This window comes from Malaya genurostris, chromosome 1, assembly GCF_030247185.1.
Source record: "Malaya genurostris strain Urasoe2022 chromosome 1, Malgen_1.1, whole genome shotgun sequence".
NCBI classification, from domain to species: domain Eukaryota; kingdom Metazoa; phylum Arthropoda; class Insecta; order Diptera; family Culicidae; genus Malaya; species Malaya genurostris.
In genome coordinates, this window is record NC_080570.1 from 161894087 (window position 1) to 161916863 (window position 22777).

General features: G+C 40.2%; 2 protein-coding genes across 11 annotated transcripts in view; one reads left to right on the top strand and one right to left on the bottom strand.

The window, feature by feature from the left end:
• The window catches only part of LOC131426543 (uncharacterized), a 32247-nt gene extending 20636 nt beyond the window's left edge, over positions 1-11611 (bottom strand). The window contains exons 1-3 of the mRNA XM_058589367.1: positions 11122-11611; positions 3167-3546; positions 2761-3078 (exon numbers count right to left, since the gene is read on the bottom strand). Of these exons, the coding sequence (XP_058445350.1) occupies positions 2761-3078; positions 3167-3508 (660 nt within the window). The 5' untranslated portion in view covers positions 3509-3546; positions 11122-11611. The remainder of the gene's footprint in view (positions 1-2760; positions 3079-3166; positions 3547-11121) is intronic.
• The window catches only part of LOC131426542 (E3 ubiquitin-protein ligase Ubr3), a 97160-nt gene that overhangs the window by 68690 nt on the left and 5693 nt on the right, over positions 1-22777 (top strand). For all 10 annotated transcript variants that reach the window (XM_058589357.1, XM_058589359.1, XM_058589358.1 and 7 more), the window contains exon 8: positions 15797-19166. In XM_058589357.1, the coding sequence (XP_058445340.1) occupies positions 15797-19166 (3370 nt within the window). The remainder of the gene's footprint in view (positions 1-15796; positions 19167-22777) is intronic.

Consider the following 22777-nt stretch of genomic DNA (forward strand, 5'->3'; position numbering starts at 1 on the left):
AGCTTATCGTATTGGATTCTATTTGGATGAATAATTTCATCGGTGCTGGGAAATTAATGCTCAGAAAAGGCTCATTTCATTATCATCGGTGAAAAAATCAGTTCAAGAGATTTTCTATAAAAAAAAAACTCAGTGACTGAATAAATCACTTTCGATATTTTCATTCACGGAACAAGCATCCACAGAACTCTGAACCTCGAAGTTCACAAGCGATTTTTGGTGACAGCAAAAATTGAATGACGACCCACAGAAATATCACTAAAGAAATAATCGAAATATTTCGATGCTGAGTTTCCACTATGCTTCAGTTTGCCACCGAAGTGATTCGTGCAAGATTTAAATTCCAAATGATGACGAATAGTTGCTTAAATGTCAGTTGGTTGATTACACAGCATTATTTAGATTAAACCCAACAACACGCCATTTAGCACGAATTTGATTTATAGAAGTAACAGGGGCGCAGAATTTTGCATGTCTCGAGCACACAACTGGCGCAGCGTTTGAATGGAGCGTTTGAATTGGTGTAGCGATCCTGTTATTTCTGCGTATGATATTCAAGCTAAATTGGGTAATACTTATCAACAACCATTTTACAATATTTTCAGAAAGGTTCAGTTTTGGTTCATCGGCGAATTTATTCATCATGTATTCAGCAAAGGGTTGAGATAGAACGGCTATGAAAATTCATTTCCCAAAAATCTTCTGTTCGGGAATCATATCAGATATAAGGAGAATGTTTGCTAGTGAACTTTTCATAGCTAATTTTATGCCATGCACACTTAGAAAATTTCGCAGAATTCGGTAATTTTTTACCGAATTTTCAACAGCTGAACGTTCGGTAATCAGTTCGGTAATTGAATTGATTACCGATCGTTCGGTAATTGCTGAACTGTCAAACAACTACCGTAAACTGTAAACCAAATGGATCTAACTGATTGTTCGGTAATTTTTTGTTTTTTTTTTATTTTCCTTAGGTTAAAATTCTTTTATTTTCGGATTTTAGAAAACTACACATATTCACAAAAACGAATGAAGAAAATTCCAACCTGCTATGGTTTTATTCCACGAAAAAAGGGTCAAATGTTCTGGCTGACCGGAATTGTGAGCACCTTCCAAAACACTGCACAATCCGTCGAGTCCACCAGAAACTATCCTTGAACGATTTGTGTAGGCAGCAAGTGGATAAGTGATACAAAATTATTTTTTGCCTATAAGGAAACAAAAAGTTTTTAGTGGTTCTAATGTTTTAAAAACTTTAGGACCTGTACTTCAACCCATTTGATAAACTCTACAAGATTTTGATTTGATTAATAAAAAGACACTTACTGAAAATTTGATCAACAGTTTGACAGGTAGTTTTCACGATAATTAGTATTCACAGAAGTTCGGTTATTGGAAGATTATTTTACCATACGGACGGTATGGGTTTTACCGTACTCGGCGACTATTCAGATTTACCGTATGAATTGTATATCTATTTACAGAACTCTGTAAAGAAAACTGATCGTCCGGTAAAAATTTGCATATTTTTTGTAAAATGACGTTCATATACCGAAATATCGTTAATTTCTATAGATTACCGAAAGTTTTCGTCAAAAAAATTACCGAACAACGGAATTGAATCTTAGTGTGTGTGAAACCAGTTTAGGTGAGAATCGCGTTTGCAAAAAATCAGTACTGAACTTTTCTGCAGTGAGTTTTCAGATCGATGATTTGTTTTTTTTTTGTCTCAAAATCACTTGTGATAAATTTCAGTCGCGATTTTCTAAATTTTGATTTTCTCCCATCAGTGAATGTCATCCTTGATCAAAATCCTCTAGCACTCGATGATCGAGGTCGTTCAGAACCTCGACAAAAATCATTACCTCTCATGAATGGTGAACGGTATGTAAAAATTTACAAAAGGCCAATTTGCTGATGAGCACAGAATCCACCAAGTCTTATGTTAAAATTTCCAACTTCCATAGTAACAAAGCAAAAAAAGGGACGACAGCATCAAAAAATTGGTAGGAACATTTTTCCGATTTGTTGGTTTGGTTAGTTGATGACCAAACTCATTGGGGAATGGTAATGTCAGAAAGAAAATTTTTGGTGCAAAGGTAACCTTTTCAATGAGCAAATCAATCACGAAAAATTTCCTTTTTATCCAAACTAAAGTTTTAGAATGCGCACTGTAGACTTTTTGGTTTCAGTTAAAAAGTTCTCTAATACCATTTTCGTTTTTGAATCTACACGCGAGCGACTTTGACTCGAGTAGAACGAACACGTGGTACGCGCCCTAAACAACAGCTCATAAAAAAAGAAAAAAAATAAACAAACTCACATGAATGTCGTGGTACATTTCAAAAGTTGTTTGGGTAACTCTGCGTTAACTCTCGGGCTGCTATGATCAATTAACAAAAACGGTATAACTCGCTCGGCCTTTTGGCTACCTGGACAGCTATGGCCACCAGACGGCGACCAAAATTGATTCAGTGACGGTTGTCAAATCCAATTTGGCAAAACATAGTCGCCTGTATCTAAGTTAGCCGAGCGTTTCCATCTGTTCACCTTCGCTGAAAATGTCAAAAATTTCGATGTGGAAAGATCCTGGTGGACACGGTTGTATCATTTGAGGTGAGGCAGAGCGTTTAGTCAGCTGTCTAGCAGCCATGCTCATGCGGGAAGAGGTTCGCAGGATTGCTTTTCGAAAATTTGCTCTTTGGTAGATCAAGTTTTGGTGGATTATCGGTGCAAACAGAAAAAAAAACCCTCACTCACCTCGGTAGCATAGTACAGCAGCTCCAGCAGGCCCGGTTTCTTGAACGGTAGATCCCGCGATCCGTACACCAGCAAATCGATACGGGCCACCAGTTCCGGCACACTGTTGACTTCGTGGGCCACGGTGCTCCGGCTGAATGATTCCAGCGTGAGCTGTTCGACCTTTTCGTCTGATTCGACGTACGATCGCATTACCAGTTCTCGGTGGCTGACCCGATTCATCAGATCGGCCAACTCCTGCAGTTGATTTTCCAGCCGGGAATCGATCGCCAACTGTTTCAGCAGCGTCTGCACCGTGAACTGAGCAGTGTTGACGAACTGTAGAGGAGAAAAGTCAGAAGAAAAAAAAAAACAAAACTGTAACGATTCAGAGTTGGGTGCGTTGGTAAATTATGCGTCGGCGAACCTGATTTTCACTATCAGCAATCTGCTGGCTAAGTTCGTACATCTTCTTGAGAATCTTCTCATCTTTGTTGCGCTTGAATGGCAAATGTATGTCGCCGACCTCCTCGACCAGATCCCATGTTTCGATGATGCTGGATATTACTTCCTTGCCGAGTTGAAGCACCGAAATAACGCTGGCCACCGTAACTTCCGTTCGCACTGGGCGTGCATTGTAAGTGAGAGTGATTAGCACCAGACTGACGACGGTGGCCAGTAGAGACGGGCCCAGTTTTGTGCTACCACTGGAAGTAGTGACGGAAGTGTCGCCACGATCACTTGTTGAGTATCTCTTTGTTAATCTCATCGTCGTGCGATAGGAAGCATGACCCGGTCGGTGGTTGTCTGAAAGTGAGAGAGAAAAAAAAAGATCGGAAGTGAAATTATCTAACTGGCTCGCGAATTCCGTACGTGATTCATTCGGGAACCGGCCGGTTTACTACAACGACGGCTCTAGTTCGGCCCATAAGATGAATCAGCCGATAGTCGATATGATTATGGTAAATGTTTCTCCGTAATCATAGGCCCCCTCCCCCATTTGCAGCAACTCGCACAAATTGGCAGCTGCGTTGTTATCAATTTTCTCACGAACGAAGCGAAGTTAAGTGTTTGTACAACACAAAAAGACAGATTCGAACGGGAGAAATGAATCAGATTCGCAGTAACACGATCGTGACCTCGTACTGGTAGAATTCTTCCGGAATTACGACAAAATTGCACTGTGCGCCTGCATTTCGCTTTCATGTAAACAAAGGAGGAAATTATATCAAGTCTCGGATGCATTGCGAGAAACAGAGGGAGTCGCTCCGAAATAACAGTTCGAGAAGATGATCTCCAAATTCACACCACATCAATCTGCACCGGAAATGCACTTAATAAGCCAATGTCGCACATTGAAAACGCTGACACAGCCTCCTCGCGCGCGCGCATTGTCATCGCTAGCCAGTGAAATTATTGCCTATCGTGTTGCTGCTTTTCGTGGTGGAGCGCTGCATTATACTGACTGATAAGTGCAGGTTCACAATGCACACATGCTGTCGTTGGTGAGCTCGAAATTGAACGCCTACATTACAACAACAAAAAAAAAAGGTCATGCCCGAGTGGATCATCACAAGTATCGTGGTTTTAGTTTTTTACTGTCAAATTTGTTCTTTTGTTGTAATGGGAATTTGAAATAAGGGTCAACTTTTGACATCGACCATGAATACTGATTTTGTAATGTGATCGGTAAATTGTGAACCAATGAACTGTCCGGTGTCCAGTTAGAGTGAGGACTATTGAATCTCCGTTGAAATTTTTGAACACTGCTGCTTTAAGCTTTAGCCTGTCAAATCACGTGAAATGTGTTGTGCTCACATGCTGACAGACAGTGAACAGATGAAACCGGTAATATGATCAAAAAGTTATGAAATCATGAAACATGTCTTCTCATGAAATCATGCCTCTAATTCACAATTTCATGATCAAAATAATTCATGTTATAAACCATAACTCATCTCCCATGAAATTTTCTTTTTCGATCCGACTTGGAGTTGAGCAACTCCATGCGGATTGGCTGGCTGTTGGTACGCCCCTCTTCGATTTGCATGATGCATTTCATATGTGATCGGTATGATAAATAAAGTATTTTTCACCGATTTAGAGATTTTTTTCACTCAAGACTAATTTTTGAAAAGGGTGTATGTGTTTTAGGCAGTATTATTTTTAAACAATCATAACTCGAAATCTCTAGCTTCTACGAAAATTGTGTCCAGGAAAAAGTCGTAGGCAGTGAATTAAACGTTAAAAAAATATAGACTGAAAAAACAATCTTCCGATTTTTTGAAAAAACAAAATTTTTAACTTTTTTCCCGAAGAAAAACTGTTTGTTGATTTTCGAAAGACGATATTTTTATAGGAATAAATATGTCCTTGCAATCAAATATTGTTCTTCAAGCTACGCTCAATGAAAAAGTTATTAGAGAGCTGCTTCCTACATGCAGCCATTTTCGAGATATATGATAAACAAAATCGAGATACGTCCTTTTTATAAGTGAGTCTGGGTTCTGCATCGCCAAATTGATCGTTTCTAGAAAATCAACAAAAAGTTTTTCTTCGGGAAACTTTTTTATAGATCACCTATCCGACTGTCTTTAAGATTCATTAATTTCCGTGTAACTTGACGTTTTTCGGGGTATGAAATGAATAAAATCTCACGATGAAATAACTAAGAATTTTGAAAAAATATTTTTTTTTTGTTTTTTTGAAAAATCGGAAGTTATTTTTTTCAGTGTATATTTTGTTTAAAGCAGGGGTGGAACACAGATTCCTATGGATTATCCGATATCAATAATTTTAGGCTCGTTAAGTGAGTTTATTTCGTCGGTCGCATCGAAATTCCATGTTTCGTGATGTATTTGAAATTTATTCAGTAATACCGTCATGGCGAAATAATATCATCAATAAAAACAGCTAATAATATTAACATACATGCGGCGAGGAATAATAATTATGACGATAAGAAAAACATGTCTCACAAAGCGTACTATGGAGTGGATTAATATTACCCTATTTAGCTTGAATATCATACTCAGAAGTAACAGGAGTGCAGAATTTGACTACGCCAATTCAAACGCACCATTGAAACGCTGCGCCAAATGCTGCGCTGCTCTAAATCAAATTCATGTCGAATAGCGTTTCATTGGGTTTAATCTAAATAGTACATGAACATCATCATCAGCATCAACCAGCTGGAAGTAAAACAAAGTCTTTTGTCGCTATAATCACTATTTGATGTAATGATTTTCTTCCCCAATGCTCAAAGCTGATTGAATCCTCCAGTAAGTTGATCTTACAAAAATCAGTGATAATAGTAGCTCAAAATCACCACCGATCTGTATTGATTTTAATCGATGTGATTCACAGATCACTCATCAACTGATCTTAAAAAGATGAGATCAGTAGTGATCTTTATTGGGAGAGATCACAATCGATCATCTTTGCTAGTGATTACGATTTAATGATTGTTTGCTCTTGATTTTTCGTCCTCGAATGGGATAACCGGATAAAATCTTAGCCGGTACTTTCAGAGCAAATTTATTGATTTTTGCACGGAAACTTTCTGCGTGTTTCCCTCGGCTGTGAGATTCGTTCCACATATCGAATGTTATGTATTTTATCGAACAGATTCAAAGTAGTTTGCTGTATTAATTAAACGTATGCGCTTGTAGTCCACTTTTCAACCTACATGTTGTTTGAGATCTAAAAGATTTTTTTGCGTGCAATTTTTTAATTCACGGTGCTCGGTTTTCTGATTCACAATCGGAAATCTTGATTCACATTTTCTTGCACAAAATGGGCTTATTTCCACCTCTGGTTTAAAGTTCAATTGATTACCTACAAGTTTTTCTTAGATAAAATGTTCGTAGAAGCTAGAGATTTTGAGTTAGAGTTGTTTGAAAGTAATGTTCCTTACAACAGATACGCCCTTTTCAAAAATGAGTTTTGAGTCAAAAAAATCTCTAGACTAGTGAAAAAAAAATACTTTATTTGTCATCAGGATGACACATGCAAAGTTTCATGTAAATTCAATAATGTCGTGCCAGAATTTTGCCATTTATGGACGCGATTTGGCGCAGAATTGTTCAGTTCCGAAATTACAATGATTCAAACCATCACTAAAAAAAAATAGAAAATTGGATATTTCTCCCAACTAGGCGCAAAACTGTTTAATTATTTGATTGTATTAGTTGACGGTTGAACGAACCGAATACCATTATACCCCGCCCAGTTTCCGTTTCCAAAAATAACAACTACACCCGGCAATATTCAACTGGTGCTTCAGTCAATGACGAATATGCGGCTCCGTTCCTGAAATCTAAACGCAGAAAAACAATAACTAGTTCTTCTGTGAGCATATCGCAGTGTGAGTGTCGCTTCAAACAAGAGCGATTGCGTCATTCAACTGCTGGTCGTTTGCATTAGAGAAAAAGGACAACGATGGGGAACATTATACACGAAATCAGCCGGTCTAATAGCTCGCAATTTTTTCTAAAGAACTGTTAAGAATACTTCTTTGCAAATCGAAGGTAAAAATCATCAGTTTAGTGCAATTCTAGTATAATTTGATTAGCCTTGTGCACTTTTCGCAATGCAAAATTCGCACCAAACGAACGCCAATAAAGCTAGCGTTTGGCTGCTATGCGTTCGAGAAAAATGATCGAAAATGGTTTAATATCGTAGAGAATTCCGCTGTTTGACCCTTCTGAAAGCCGGAAATGAATCCCGGACATTTTGATAGTTTCTTTCACGTAAAAAATTGAGATGTATGATATATTGAAATATATGAACGATCTGTGTAACGATTGTGTTTATGTAATGATTTCTTATACGTCAAGGCTCAAAGTTACAAATGACTTGGAATGGCGCTCTACTTCCTGGAATACAAAAGTAATCATCTGTAACCAAAGCCACTAATGGTCCTTCTTAGGACCGGAAAAGTAACGTAAAGCACTTATTTAAAAAACTGTCTCCCAAATTCCTAGAATACAAACGTAATCTTCCAAAACCGAATGGTCCTTTTCAGGACTACAAAATCTGAAACGGTAAAACGGTATCAAATCAGTTAATATCTATACACATCTCGAATGCAGTCCTACGTTAATCTCGCGGCTATGTTTCTGTCATTACCTACTCCAAGTTTTTACATATATTGATAGCCAATACAATATAGATAAATTGAAAATATGTTAAATCGGTCAGACTGAGGACGGATACATTCCGCAAGTAACGCATATTACGATCATGATGGATTTTCATGGAATAAGATTTTGATAATAAAATCATGAATTATTTTCATGATTTCCTGAGAAGACAGTATGATTAGTATCATTATTTTTTAATCATGATAACGATGATGGATTTCTTTCCGTGCAGAAAAAGCGCATACAGTTCGGTCTTCGAACTTGATCCACAAACCAAAAAGGCGGGTTGGTTGGCTATCAATATATGTAAAAGCTGTGGTGTTTTCTTCTTCCGTACCAGCACATACCGATGCGTATCACGGTTATGCATTGTCATTTTGTATGATGGTTCGAAAGTTTTGATACTCAATGCCCTATAATTTCGGAACCGACAGTCGGATCTGGATTAAATTTCGCAGTATTTTTGAAAAACAATGACAGCTTTAATTCGAGTCAAGATTAGTGAAAATCGGTTTAACCGTTGCTGAGAAATCGAAGTGAGTTCCGTGTTTGGAGCTTTTCGTCACTATTATCGATGCGTTCGGAAGTAGAAACAGGTAACTAGTAGATGAAAAAAATACTCATGCCATCGCTTGTGAAAAAATACTCATGAAATTGAAAATTTTCCACTTAACGCGTTGTGATACCGGAACTTCGGGGACTTTTTTTTTAAGAATTTCAAGACCTTTTATTTGCATCTTAGTTTGTGAAAATCGGTTAAGAAATTTCCGAGAAAATTGAGTGCGCATTTTCTCATAGATTTGCACATATCAACCTGTAATTCCGGAACCGGAGATCGGATCGGGATAAAATTCAATAGCAGTCTGTGGAACCATAATACTTTTCATTTAAATCTTAGTTTGTGAAAATCGATTCAGCTATCTCTGAGAAAATTGAGTGACATTTTGTGATCTCGACGATCTGAGTCGAATGGTATATGGCACTCGGTTCTGTGGGTCTCCGTTCAAAAGTCGATTTCTACAGTGATTGCATAGTCTTTCTACATGAGAAAGGCAAAAACTAGAAAATTCTTCTAACTGGGCTCAAAACTGAACTGAACTCCGAATTTTGTTCCAGCATGCAGATTCATAATTCTAAACGTGAATACTGGAAATAAATTCTGAAACTCAATTCAGAAATTAAAAATTAGGATACAAATTATGAAACTGAATTCTGGAATTTTGTTCTGGTTCAGAGGACAATTCTAAAATTCGAGTTTCAGAGTCCTGATCTAAAATTCTCACATCTTGAGTTTTGTTCCAAAATTCTGTAGTTGAATTCCTGGGTTCGAATTCCAAATTGTCTGAAATCTAGTCAAGAGGCCAGTTCCAAAATTCGAGTTCCAGAATTCAGTTCCTGAGTCTTAGTTTTATATTTTGAGCCTGTATTATGGAGCTGAATTCTGAAACTAAATGCAAAATCTGGAACTAAGTTCAGAATTCAGTTTCAGAATCCAATCCAAACGAAGCTTTACTTACACCACACAGAATAGTCTGTTTTGTTGCTACTGTTGATGGAAGGCTCTCACCACGACATTTGATTCAGTTCCATTTAACGCACTAGAAGAAATTATGAGGTTTAGACCAGGTTTACTTATTATTTTCGTCCAGTTGACCATCGGGACTGACATGTGTCTGACTATTTAAACACCGTCATCGGAGTGCAAACACGACTAGAAAGCATGATGAATTTTCCTCATTCTTTCCAAAAGTTTGAAAAAAATTTATCACATCTGTCACAGTGGAAAATTTAATAACGAATTGCGGATCATATCATATCAAATTGAGCGGTGAGAGAAGAAATGGCATTTTGTCGGTTACGTCACTTATACCATTGTACATCAGAAAGCAAAATAGACAGTCATTTTTTACACTTCGAACTTGATTCACAGGTCTAAAGTATCTGTTAAACGAGCCAAAGCTGGTTGAAATCAATTCTGTAATCCCCTAGAAAATTGAGCGGAGAAAAAAAAGGGCGTTTACGTCACATATACCATTATATCTCCGGAACTAGCAGGTTGATCTTCGAATCTTGCTCAATGATCTAATAGAAGCTTTCGAATGGGCCCAATCTTGTTGGAATCTTCCGGAAAATTTAGCGGTAAGAAAAAAAGTGGGTTTTGTCGTTTACGTCATTTATACCATTATATCTCCGAGTTTCGAAGCGATAGCCATTTGTTCTTCGAATTTGATTAATAAACGCTTTTAAACGAGCCCAAGGGTAAGCAAAATCTTCGAAATACACACACATCGAACATCGAATCCGATCGAAAATCGGTTTTCCAACAATGCCCTGTAAAAACCTTTTTATGGGGAAAGGTAAAACAGTGACCACCTATTTTATAAGTCAATGAACTTCCACATCGTCCTCACTGATAGTGCGATAAGAAATTCAACTGTAATTCCAGTAATCTGAACCTAATTGTTTCCAAGAAAAATTCTCAATTCTTCGAAGCACCAGCGACGAGGGTTAATTGAGGGTTTTCCCATGTCCGCAGTTTTAATGCTAATCAGTTGTTTATTATCAATTTCAGAGTACACTGAGGTCTTTTTTCTTGCGGTTTTTTGTACGCGGACTTCTGAAGTTACGTGGTTTTTCTTTTCATGCGACGCGTTTTTTTCACGCAGATTTCTGAAGTAACGAAATTTTTTTTCGGCAAATTTTCACAGTTATCCGTTTTTTTTTTGTCTTTAAAATTCATGAAACGTCGAGATCTGGACGTCGAGTCCCAGAGTCGACTTTTTTTCAAAAAAATTTTTTTTGAGATAACACGATATCTCAACGCTTCATGCATTTTTAAGGTATTTGGCATAATATTTTTTCCAATTTTGGAAATCTCAATACTTTTCCAAGTCCGAAAGTCGATTTTTTTCAAAACGCGGCACGAATCCCCCGCGTAAAAAAAGACCTCAGTGTAAATGAAGTCAAAATGAAACATACATCTAAACGAGTTTGCTGTTGATGATTCTGCAGGGGGAAAATGTCCGATATCATACTTAAAATCCATTTATGTCGAATGAAATAAAGTGCAAACAAGTGCAAGTTTCCCACAATAACCAGTCGGATTGGCTGGGCGCGCGCGCACACAACGAACACTTCAAGCGATAGAAGAAGGCCGCGCGTGCACACACTTTCTTCCACCACTTTCTTCGTCGTCCGACTGAACCTACTGAATTTGCTGACTCCAACTGAAGCTTACCTTTTTTCGGTACGGTTTTTGCAGCTAGCTCTAGCCTTGAACGAACTGCCAATGTCGGATGGCTCGAGAAGAGCCTTTGCTTTGCTTTGAAATTGAAGGTCGAATAACTTTGAACCACTTTCGGCCGTTCGATTTTGTCGTTGTCACACTCGAAACACTACAATCGATTCGCTAATGAGTTGGCGAAAGAAATGAGTAACCTAACGACGGTGGTTACGACATCACTTCACTAATTTCGCTGATATATATCCGTTTGGAACTTTGAAAAACGGCGGCTAATTCGACGGGGCCTACACCAAAATAAACACAAAAACAACCGTCTCGAGCAGTGGCTAGTCAAGTTATGATGGTTTCGAGTTAGCACAATTATGCCTGTTTATGATCAAAGAGGAGAAGGAGGAAACGTACGTACGATGTTCTGAGCACAACCACTAAATTACCACAATACTACGACATACAGTTAGTGCCTATGATCTTTCGTTCCACCCGTCGAAAAGCCAATGATTCCACAAGTGCAACCGGACCCCGGGTGTGCGGGTCTTTGTTTCGTTCCATTAAAATTGATTGTGATTCATTCATTTGATCGACGGCCAGACGGACTTCACTTCTACGGCGAGAAAGAGAGCGCGAACGGTTTCTAGTTTCGTTCAACCCAAAACAAACTACCTATCCTACCTATACCGACGATGAATGTTTGATCGCGGGTAAGCAATTTTTTCATGTTGGTGTGTAATTCGATGCTTTCGAATGATATTAGACCGGCTGCTGCTGACTCATTACTGCTGTAGTGGTAATGAACAGAAACCGGTGGAAAGGGAATCGATCAAGTATCGTACACTGTCAATACGAAACCACACAAATCTATCTTTTTTTCTATTCGGAAAGTTTACGGATTGAATAACATAACAGAGTTGGTTGAAAATTACGCTACTAACAGTACAGGAATGACGCATGAGGTGCATATTTTATTCGGGTTATGCATAACGCTTCTCAAACCAGCTCTGATTACTCGAGGTGTCAATTTGAGACCGCAATTTTTCACCTTGTTTATCAACACTCACTCAACGTATTTATAACACATTTGAAGGTCAGTCTATTCCAATCTTAAACAGGTCATGTATTCTGTGACGAAATGGGAAAATATGTTGAACCGTTAGGTGGCGTTAGCAGTTCAACACAAACTGCGATCGCATTGATGAGTCGAATACTGAATAAACATCGGGATATTTTTCTGGCTTCTAAATACCTTTCGGCGAAATCTAAGATGGTAAAATTCGAGAAAAATAAGACTTTTCATATTTTTGGTGCAAATCGCGTTGTAATTCCAGAACCGGAAGTCGGATCCTGATGAAATTCAGAACGGGGACCTTAGAACCTTTTATATGAATCTAATCTAATCTCATATGGACCTTTCATATGAATCTAAGTTTGGGAGAATTGGTTCAGTCATCTTCGAGAAAATTGAGCGACATTATTTTAACTTTTTTGGTGTATAACACCTTGTAGTTGGAAGTTGGATCCAGTTGAAATTCAGGCACTTTGTATGGGACCATAAAACCTTTCATTTGAATCTAAATTTGTGAAAATCGGTTCAGTAATCTCTGAAAAAATGAGTGACAATATTGGTCACACACACATTAGCTCAGCTCGTTGAGCTGAATCGAATGGCATAGGACATTCGTCTGCCTTGGCATCGATTGAGAAATCGATTTTCACAGTTATTGCATACCCTTTCTAAATGAGAAAGTTAAAAATGTGTTTTTTCGGTTACGTCACTTTTACCATTATATCTCCAGAATCGGAAGTGGTAGATAATTGAGCTTCCAACTTGATTGAACAACTTGATCAATCCGAAAGTAGCTTTCAAACGAGCCTAAGATTATTAAAATCGGGGTTCAGCCATCACCGAGAAAATTGCCCGAAGAGAAATTTTTTTGAAAGGTGAAACAACACACACACATTTTCAGATTTCGTCGAGCTGAGTCGAATGGTATATAACCCTAGGGGTCTGCGGAGCTTCGATCGAAAGTTCGTTTTTCCAGTACACTGAGGTCTTTTTTTATGCGGTCTTTTTTATGCGCTTTTTTTTTACGCGACTTTTTTTATGCGAATTTTCAGAGTTATGCATTTTTTTTTATGCGAAGTTTCAGAGTTATGAGGTTTTTTTTATGCGAATTTTCAGAGTTATGCGGTTTGCCCTTCTGCGGTCTTTTTTTATGCGAATTTTCAGAGTTATGCGGTTTTTTTTTATGCGAATTTTCAGAGTTATGCGGTTTTTTTTATGCGGTTTTTTTATGCGGTACGTAAATTCGCATAAAAAAAGACTTCAGTGTAATTCTATTACTTTTCTAAAGAAAAAGGCAAACACATTCAATCATCTAAATGTACCAAGGGAGAGAGAGTAAAAACAAGCTTAAAGGAGTTGGAACATTTTCATGCCATTCTCAGGCGTACGCAAAAAAACAGTATTCGCGTCCTTTCATTGATTGATCCTCTTCCTCGGTCTGTTTCTGTTTGATAATGATCAAGCAAAAACAAATCGAGAAAGAAGGATCAATCAATGAAAGGACTCTAACCGTCAATTTTTCTAATGCCGAAAAAATCTTTTTCGATTCCAGAAGGCAACCCGATAAAGTATGCGGAACACGTGCATGATGCTTTGTACACGCCGATTGAAAATCATTCTGCATAGCTTTCTATCCTCGTAATCGCTATGCGAGCAAAGCGCAAAACAAAAGAATTTTTTTATGCTAAATATCTTAGAAATGCATGAAACGTCCAGATCTGGGGTAATCTAAAAAAAATGCACTTCTAAGAGAAAACAAGAAAACCGCGTGAACATCGCATAAAAAACCGCGTTAAAAAAACCTCAGTGTATTTCAAATCCAGTTCCCCAGAAGCAAAAAAACATCTTTGAAAAATAACACGACTAGCAAAGGTCCTAAGCCACTACCTTGTGGGACACCTGATTAATTCTTAGACTTCGCTTAGTTTAGTGGAACGAGTTTTTGATCGGTGTAAACAACTTCCACCAACTAATCTACTAATATCGATGACGCTGAAAGCGCTTTTCGAAAATGGAACACCCGAATGACTGTTACTGTTACATGTACGAGGGAATGGCGGTGGTTTTATTTCATCGTCCGGACTATGAAAAAACCCTTCTTAATCCACCTAGTGGTGTGATAATGCCTTTCTCTTCTTTCATACCAGTCTCATGAAAATACTTTTATTAAATCATTTCGGATACTAATTTTGACACCAATTGATTCAGATTGATTCGAGTAGTTCACAAAAGCATGCTTCAGTTTTTATGTCACACAGTCAGCATCATTTTTCCTAACTAGTGCTTGACATTTGCGTTCCCTATTTGTATGAGAAGAGTGATGCTACTCTAAAAAAAGCCTTCTCAGTCCACTTAGTGGAATTTTCATATATCTTGAAAAATAACCATAGGGGGGAGTACATGAAATTTTCGAAATCGAAAAAAAATTTTTGATGCCAAAAGGCTTAGAATTGCATGAAACGTCGAGATTTAGTGTCATCCCGAAAAAAATTTTTTTTGGCAAAATCGACTTTTTGGGACTTAGAAAAAATATCAAAATTTTTCTAGGTCCCACAAAATTGATTTTTTCAAAAAAAAATTTTTTTGAGATAACACTAAATCTCGACGTTTCATGCAATTTTAAGAGTCAAAAAATTTTTTCGATTTTGGAAATTTCATGTACTCCCCCCTATGGTGCTTTTTCAAGATCGAAAATTGTCAAACCTTTACCACCGGGCAGCACCCCTTACCAGGCCCGTACCCAGGATTTCATTTCGGGAGGGGCCCAAAGATTAAAACATAATGTTACTTTATTTATGTACCTAATTCTCGGTGTGCCTTTTACGGCTGTTTTTAACATACACTTTAAACTTTTCCACTGGAACAGATATTGTATTACATTTCTTTACGTTTACTGTCTTGTTATTTCTGTAACACAAGTCTGAGACATTCCAAATAATTATATGTTTTTGATTTCGGGAGGGGCCAGGGCCCCTCGGCCCCCCCCCCCCCCCCCTCTGGGTACGTGACTGCCCCTTACGCATGTCCGATTTAGCTCAAATTTTGCATGAAGGCTTTTTTCGAGGTGCTTAAACTTTTGAGCACTAAAGCTTAACAAAAATAGAGGTGATCCCAAAATTTTGGCACCCTTATATACATAAGAGCGGTAAAAATCAACGTGTTTTGTCGGTTACGTCACATATACCATCATATATCTGGTACCAAAAGTCACAGCCATTTGATCTTCGAACTTGATCAATGGCCCGACAGTAGCTTTCAAACGAGCCCAAGTTTGTTAAAATCGGTTCAGCCATCTCTGAGAAAATTGAGCGCGTTCAAATATCTTCGAAAAGTGCAGACACACAGAGAGAGCGAGAGAGAGAGAGAGAGAAATAAAGAGAGAGAGAGAGAGAGAGAGAGAGAGAGAGAGAGAGAGAGATTGGCTCAGTTCGTCGAACTGAGTCGAATGGTATATGACATTCGGCCTCGGTTAAGAAGTCGGTTTTCACAGTGATTGCATAATCTTTCTATATGAGAAACGCAAAAAGCATGTTGACGTTCAAAGTTTAACCGACCCGCATCCCAATATGGACTAAAGGTAATTTCTCTTTCTTTTCTTTTTCCCAACAGAGCCTCTTCTACGAGATCCTATCCGGGATCTGGGTGCGCAACGGGCTCCAGATGAAGGGTCAAGCGATGACCTACCTACAGGCGAACTTCTGCAACTCCATGGTCGACATGGATCTGTTCTTCCTGCAGATCTGTGCCACGCAGCTACCGGCCAATCTGTTCCTGAACGATTGCATTTCGATCTTCGGTGTTTCGGAGTGGCTCGGCATGGGCGTTCTGAGTGCACCGCAGGAAATGGGCCAGGACTCGATGCTGGAGGGGTTGCTGACGTTTCTGGCGACGCTGATCACGTCCCGGGTTAATCTCGGTAACGACGAGAAGACGCAGTGTATCATCGAAATCAGTGCCCTGCTGGCGACCGGCGACAAAACGCACAGTCAACTGCTGGAACTGATGCCGGAGCGAAGTCTGAATGCACACACGAGAAATTTCGAAAAGTTTTTGAAGGAACTGTCGGTGTACCGGCCACCACCGGTGGGATCGGAAAATTTGGAACAGGGTTTGTTTATGCCGGTCGAGGAAGTTTGGGAGCGGTACTACGATCCGCTGCATGTGCTGCTGAGGGCAGTTCACAGACGAGATTTCCAGAATTCGATGGATCGGTTCGGCGGTTACGTTAAGGGGGTGGGAAAAATGCCGAAAAGTAGAAGTCTTTGGCCCCCGTTCCGACTGCCGAGTTCGTGCGGGAAGGTTTACAGCGATCCGGCCAGTGTGCTGAGTTCGCGGGTGCTACACGCGATGTTGTTGGCCATCTTCTACCGGGCCGTTCACACGCACAGTGTTTCGGAACATATGCTAGCTTTGGCGGTGTTTTTACTGGAGATGGCTGTGTGTAACTGTGAAACCAATCGTGACAGCGGAGGTGAGCTGGAATGTCGTGGTTCGGGAATGGGAAACAGAAGACGTACTTCGGAGGAAAATCGAGAAACCGTTCCGGAATTGCTGAACTGTTATCCCAGTAATTGTTTGAGTGAAAATTTGAAAATGACGATCAAGAGGATATCGTTACTACCGGGAGAACCCCAGGTTCTGCCGGCGAACTATCAGAATCAAAGTACGGACACTCCCACGTTCGACAGCGACGTAGAATGGGAACTGTCGGAAAGTGAGACGCTTCCGATGTTGGTCGGAAGCGTTGACAATGAATACGAACAGCATCTGAACAGTGGCGGTGAGGTGGCAATACCGCAGGACTTGTCGGTGGTTCGTGGAAATTCGCTGGTAAGACGAATGGACGACGACGATGACGAAGATATGGATCGGATGATTGTGGACGATAGAATTCCATCGCTTCCACCGATAAGTCAACGACCTGCCCTGACACTGGCGGAGTACCATAACAACAACAATAATAACAATGATAACACTACCACTATGGCTATCAGTGCTGGCGGACGGCTACCGCTTCCGGCACCACCGTCTCCGGGTGGCACCGTGATGCTTCCTCGCGTCGCCAGTGAAATCTACAACGAAACCAGCATGGAACTGGTGATACGCCATGATTTCCCCTTAGTTCCTACCCAAAACTCGGCTGTGAATGAGACCACGCGGACGACCACTCCGGATATGACGATGTTTTCGTCCTCGGTGCCAGCGAACGCCGGTCTCATGCTTCCCTTCAATCGTGTTCAACCGGTTGCAGTTCCTAGAAGACCTCAGTTGCCGGCACCGGTCAATACAACGACCACGGTAGCCAATACGGGGGGTGCCGCATCAACTGCTGCAGGTCGAGCCAACTTCCAGCTGGTGCATCAAATACCGACCGGTCGACTGCGGCACAAACGTCGTAATATTGAAGCTCTCGAAGAAAATGCTCACGAACCGGACACGGTCCGTATCGAGGAAAGTATTCTGTCGTTGCTGTTAAAGTTACACTCCCAGTTGAGCGGAGCCCTGGACAGTTTCTCCCTAGAGGATGACCCCCCCGAGGACGAAGACGACGTCGTAATGGAACAGGATGACGAATCTAGCTCTTCTTCTAGTCACCAACATCGTCAACAACAGCAGCAACAGCAACAACGCATCAAAGTATCCGAGTCACGAATTGGCGACGGTCCGTACTTCATTGGCAATTTGCTGCGAAGAATTGCCCGGCTGGATGAGAGTTGTGCTCGCCGGATCGACGAAATACGACATGCGCTGTGGCCCAACCAAAGAGAACGCCAGGCAGAGCAGAAAGCACGGGAGGCTAAGGAACGGGAAGAGCGCAGCAAGCGGGCCAAGGAACGACAGAAGAAGCTGATGGAAGAGTTTGCTAGCCGACAGAAAGCCTTCATGGAACAGGCGGCTGCGAACATGGACTGCTTCGAAGGGGACGAAGAGGATGAGGAGGAAATGATTGAAATGCCACGGGAAAAAGAATACGACTGTATTATCTGTAACACAACGGAACCGAGCACGGAGACGAAACCAATCGGGTTGGTGGTGTTGGTCGAGTCCAGCAGTATTGTCGGTCATCGGCGGAAGGAAAGTGACCGGTGTCCGTTGCCGGTGAACGACGACGATAAGGAGCGGTTGAAGCGAAACGTGAAGATGTCTTCCGAATTCAACGAGCGAGTGGATCTGTTGCAGCAGCAGTTCGGACCGACGGCTTGGTATCAATCGCATAACATCGGTTGGGAGGGAGGCGTTCACGTGCAGTCCTGCGGTCATCACGTGCATTTGGCCTGCCAGGATTTATATCTTAAATCGTTGCACACTTCGCCACGACCGCAAAATCTCGACGTAGAACGGGGTGAATTTTTCTGTCCATACTGCGGACAGTTGGCTAACTCTGTCCTACCGCTGAGTCCTTCGCTGGAACGTTCGATCCTCGCCACTCGAGCACCCTCGCCTCCGTTTGCCACTCTAGTCAACGAAATGATGAATTTGATCCGGGAAAACAAGCGCCCTCCGACGACCACCAAGTTCTACGAAGCCATGGAAAACATGATCAGCTGTACGCAGCGGAACATCAAACGACACCCGGACATCCCTCAGAGTGCCTTCGTGGTCTCGATCGCCCGAATCAATCTGGAATCGGAAGTAATCCAACGGGGAGGTACGCTCTGTACGCAGAAAGATATCCGCTACAAACCGAAGCGAGATTGTATCGTTCCGCTGCTGCACGTTTTGGCACTGCACATCCACCGTCGAATGAGTGACGATTCACCGGTTCGGTTCAAGCTGGACGACGAGTGGACGGCATGGCGACTGTGGGAGAGGCTTACTGGTTTGTTCGATCTGAACACGTTGAGGACCACCCCGGCCCCATCGTCGAGTACGGCCGATACTCAACCGGCGCTGTCGGATTTGATCCCAGTCCTGCTGAGTGATCCATGCGCAATGATGTTGAAATTTATCCTGCTAGCACCGCTACATCTGGAGCAAGGTAGGTTCTATTGCAGATTGATTCATTATTTACTATAGTTATTTCTCTAATTTCAATTAAAATGTTGAAAGATGATTGCGAACGTCACGTTTATCACGTAAATATTGTTTAACTGGTTGGTTGGTTATTCTATTCGTTTCGTCTTTGACTCGTCAGGGCATGACAGTTTTCGTCGACACTGTTATGCCACCTAGTAGTGCAACATGAACTGCAAATCAGGGAAATAAAAAAAAATGGTCTAAACACAATATTCAAAAGGCAACCAAATTTAGAAATACACTCTCTTGCCCGAGAGGCAATTATTCAATGTTGATTCTTGGCCATCAACACTGTGAAACATCGCTGATGGTCAACTGATTGGTTCTTTTAAGAACCGTCTGATTCATTTGAAAGAACTAATTACAATATGTTTTTTCATTGGAATGAGCAAATCGCTATTCCATTCGTATGAGCGGCAATATTTTCATAAATATTTAGTAGTTTTTCTCATTCTAGTAAAATACCATCAAACTTGTGAAGCGAAAAAGAAAATGAATTAATCGGATCGTTCCGAACCATCAATTTAAGTTTCCTGCTGAAAAATCAAACCACCTGAATATTTTAACACAACTGGAATTTTGTCCGACGTCATATCTCTAACTTCATCTATTCTTTGTTTGTTTTTTTTTTTAGCTGAGCTAATTGTTACCCAAAATTAGCTCTTTTCTTAGTAGGAGCTCTAGCTCTCAATATTTGGTATGTCGTTTCGGGTATGAAACAAAATGAAATTTAGATCCCTATTACGGAAGTCACTTCAGAGAAAACAATAATTACTTGGATGAGCTTGACGTCGTTATGAACATTTTTGTTGGAAAAGTGTAACAGGTAAAATCAAGTGAAGGTGGCAATAAGGACCAATAATTTTGCGAACATGAGACACTGATCTCCAGAAGAGTGACTGTGTAGGATCGTAGCACTAACCATGTTGCATACTATTTTGCTTGCGTTAGCTCCGCCTTTATAAGCGTCAGTGTATAGCGACGCGAATATTTAAAGGAAGCCTTTTCACGCAGCTAGCATCATCAGTATGGAATTTAGATTCGCATTACGTGTTACTGGTTTCCTTGGGAGTAATTTAGCGAAGCCAGATCGTCAGGGAGATGGCAGAGAAAAAAAAACAGTATAAATCCGTCTAACTTATTTTACATTGATTACATGTTTTTTTATATCATTTTTTTGCGTAATTTATGTAAGGGTGATTTTTTGGTTTTGAAACGAATTTTCAAATGTAGTTTAATTCAAAGTGAAGTATCTCTATCTTTATTGCACTCATTGAAGTGTCTAAATACATCCTGGAGAAAACATCCCGGTCGAATAAAGGAAATTTTTTTCTTCATTTTCAACATGAAAAGAGAGTAAAAAAGGTATCATAAATCATATTTCGATGTAAATTTTTCTCTCGTTCGTAGAAAAAGTCTGACACAGTTTTCAGTGTTAATTTCAACATTAATATACCTTATGATAAAAAAAGAACCGGAATTTTCATTTTAAAATTCCCGCGCTTGTCCAATTGGTAAACTTTTATTCTCTCAACGTTGGCAACACTTTTATACACATTCTGTCAAATTTTGACGCATATCGTACGATTAGTTTTTGTTTGGCGTCTATACAAAGAAGTTGAAAAATTTTCGTGTGGCGATTTTTATAATGGATGAAAATTTAGAACAACGTGCGTGCATCAAATTTTGTGTTGCAAATGGATTTAAGTGTTCCGAAACGTTGAAAATGTTAGAAAAGGCCTTTGGTGAATCGTGTCTAGGAAAAACACAGGCATACGAGTGGTATAAACGCTTCAAAGGTGGTCGTACAAGCTTGGATCATGATGAGATCCCTGGCCGCCCAACAACATCTGTTACTGAAGAAAACATTCAATCGGCGAAGCAAATCGTGTTGCAAAATCGTTCTGTATTCCGATTAGAGAGATTGCTGTGTTGTTGGGCATCTATTATGGATCAGCCGAACACATTTTAACTGAAACGAAAGGAAAACTCATGGATTTTACACCACGATAATGCGCCGGGTCACACAGCGTTGGTTGTGTCGCAGTTTTTGGCCAAAAACTCAACCAATATCAGCATCGTACTCTCCAGATATGGCCCCGTGTGACTTTTTCCTCTTCCCCAGACTCAAATTGCCATTGCGGGGAACGTGTTTTGAGACCATAGATACCATCAAAGAGAATTCGCTGCGTGAACTAAAGGCCATACCTTCGGCGGCCTATAAAACTTGTATGGAAAATTGGATCAAGCGTTGGCATGGCAGGAGGAGAGTACTTTGAAGGCGATAATAAAGAAATTTATTAAAAATTGAAATTTTGCGTTTTTTTTTATAAAATTCCGGTTTTTTTTTATCATAAGGTATAGAATCTGTCGAGAAGAGGGAACCACTGATAGCAAATGTGGCGCATGAGTGTATTGAATGTGCAGAATACCCAAAGTTTGTACTCGTATCAAAAAACCTTGCGTTCGTTCTGAAAGTTCAACAGTTAATTAGTTCAACTGAGTTCAACTTGCGAAGGGGCAAGGGATCACTAGGAGATTGATAGTACCTACTATCTTTCTCCGGATAGTACCAGCCTAGATGCCGTGTGGAATCCGGCGGATGAAAAATGAGCCAAGAATAGATCCACTGGCTTTCAGCTTCCATGTCGTCAAAGGCGACAATTACAGGAGTTTCTTTTTCCTCTCAATTATCAGATATTTTCATCGTTTTACTTCTGATATCTCTATTTTACTAAATCATCTCTTCATTCAACATATCAATTTGCGGCTAGCTTCGGAGAAAAGTTTTATTTGGTATGTTATTGCTTGTCTTTCAAGAATATAGATTTAATGATAAAAATCAACTACTGCGCGAATCTGTTGATAATACAAAGTTAATAACAGAGATAACATGTATCGGTATATTGAAAAAAATAGTAGAAAAAGAAGGGTTTGTTTTCTCGGTAGCCGGTTGCCCAGATCAACCAATATAATCAATTATTAATTGGAGTGCGCAGCAGTATATACGGCCTCTAGTAACAACAAGTGTTGGACAAACATCCCTTCCCATTCCTTAGACGATCTAGGTTCGGGCCTGGCCGGCGCCGGTACTGATCACTGAATTCTGGGGTTACCAGAAGATGTAGACTGAAGGATGATTTACCAGTCCCAGGTCGGATCATCTAGAAATTCACTGTACAATTTCAGCTAATCCCGATCAGTAACGGAGTAGCAACCAGGGGTGGTCGCTCAAGCTCAAGTAAGCTCAAGCTCAATGTTGAAGGCCATACAAAAATTTATCTTGACATGACTTCCGGTTCCGAAATAACAAGAAGATTAACGTTTGCATTTGAAAAAATGAACAAAAGAGAAACCAATTTTTCATGGGTTTATTTTCACCCGCACTGACGAAACTACCAGTGCACACAATCAATCATAGTAACCCATGAGTCAGTAGATGAAATTTGACAGTTTTATCAGTGGAACTCTAACCGAGTTGGCAAAAACCGTGAAAAAAACTCCGTTCAGAAGTGTGTGTGTGTGTGTGTGTGTGTGTGTGTGTGTGTGTGTGTGTGTGTGTGTGTGTGTGTG